At 46.2% G+C, this 1,544-nt stretch overlaps 1 protein-coding gene across 1 annotated transcript; it reads right to left on the bottom strand.

Annotated features, from left to right (window-relative positions):
* Positions 1-265: 265 nt before the first annotated feature.
* Positions 266-712, bottom strand: LOC131249523 (cytochrome P450 76T24-like). Its single transcript, XM_058250329.1, has one exon. It carries the CDS (start codon positions 710-712, stop codon positions 266-268), a length of 447 nt encoding a protein of 148 aa, XP_058106312.1.
* Between the last annotated feature and the right edge of the window lie 832 nt (positions 713-1,544).

The raw sequence follows: 1,544 nt of genomic DNA, 5'->3' as shown, positions 1-1,544 counted from the left end.
TAAGATAAGGCGTTCTTAAGCATCTGATATCAGCGTTAATTCGAACCTCTGGACATTTTCCTTTATATCGTTCATTGGGTGTCCGTACCACTTGAACGTTTAGGACCACTTCATCAGGATAACCTCCACGATATATGCCCAATCAATTATAGCTCCTACCATTTAGACGGTCTGTAATAATACACATTTTTATGCCACATGTACAGCGGATGAGTCACCATGATACGACAAACACAGTAATCTGACCGTAGAAAGAGATATGGTATCAACCCTGCACGGGGACAGCACAAAGTGGAACCGTCTTCAGTAAGGTGAAGCCGACCTTATTACTCATGTCCATCTCCTGTGGGGTCATCCCATCACGAAACTTCCATGCAAACGAATGTAGAAGTGAAGCCAGCATCAAGTGCAACATCCGTTTGGCAAGCGGCATTCCGGGACAGATCCGACGGCCAGCACCGAACGGTATGAGCTCGAAATCTCGGCCTTTGAAGTCAACCTCAGAACCTAAGAACCTACCATGGGTGAAGGAAGTGGGGTCCACCCAAGTATTCCCATCCCTGCCGATGGCCCATGCATTGACGAGCACTTGGGCGTGCTTCGGTATGGTGAATCCACGGATTTCCGCGTTGGATTCAGCTCTGCGTGGGATGAGTGGAACCGGTGGGTGCAGGCGTAGGGTCTCCTTTACGACGGCTTGCAAGTATGGCATCCAGCAATGTCCTCCACTTGTTTTCCTGTGCCGATGGTTTCAGTGATCTCCGATCGTGCGGTTGCCATGGTTTGTGGGTTACGTAGCAACTCCGACATGGCCCATTCGAGTGTGCTCGAGCTTGTGTCACTCTCCGCAACAAAAATGTACTGCAGAATACATCGTACGGTTGGTTTCATCCTATTAAATGGGTTTGTTTTGCCTGCGGCACAAGATCCAGCGTGTCGCGGCTTAATGGGCCAACATGCTGAGTGGTCCCATGATCTGAACCGTCAACTTTGCCAATGAGTTCCTTTCATCTTTGTGGAAACTCAGGATGCATCACGTGTCGTGGCTCATTGGGCCTAAATGCTCGGGCCATGTTGGAAATTTAAGCTGTGGCTTGCCATCATTGGATGAGTTTAGAGCAATGAAAGGAAAAATTTGAGCGGCTCTCATTCAACTCCAAGAATCAAAAGTTGCATCATCGATGAATCTTGATTATCATAAAACAACTTATTCATGATAACAAGTGGGTATGGTCACGGACATGTCTAAGAATTAGGTGGGCCGCAAATGGACAATGTGTGGCAAGTATGGCAATCCACCAGAACATTTATTCACCGTACAATATACAACGGTTTGATATGGTCACGGACCTGGATGAAGAGACCACATAAACATTCATGAGAAGATTTTAAAACTCTATTACTACTGTTTCCTGTTTCATAGTCCACCGTAGATTTGGATCTGATTTATTTTCCGCAGGACATACTAAAATGAGTAGGAGTTTTCAAATCGGATAAACAGCGTAAAGATACGTAAATTAAAGTGGCCCCACTGTCAAGGATCC

Source organism: Magnolia sinica, chromosome 6 (genome assembly GCF_029962835.1).
Source record: "Magnolia sinica isolate HGM2019 chromosome 6, MsV1, whole genome shotgun sequence".
NCBI lineage: Eukaryota > Viridiplantae > Streptophyta > Magnoliopsida > Magnoliales > Magnoliaceae > Magnolia > Magnolia sinica.
The sequence above is the reverse complement of the archived record's forward strand: the minus strand, read 5'-3'. Positions and strand labels throughout refer to the sequence as shown.

Coding starts and splice junctions, on each gene's coding strand:
- LOC131249523 (XM_058250329.1), bottom strand. CDS start 712: ATGCCATACTTGCAAGCCGTCGTAAAGGAGACCCTACGCCTGCACCCA.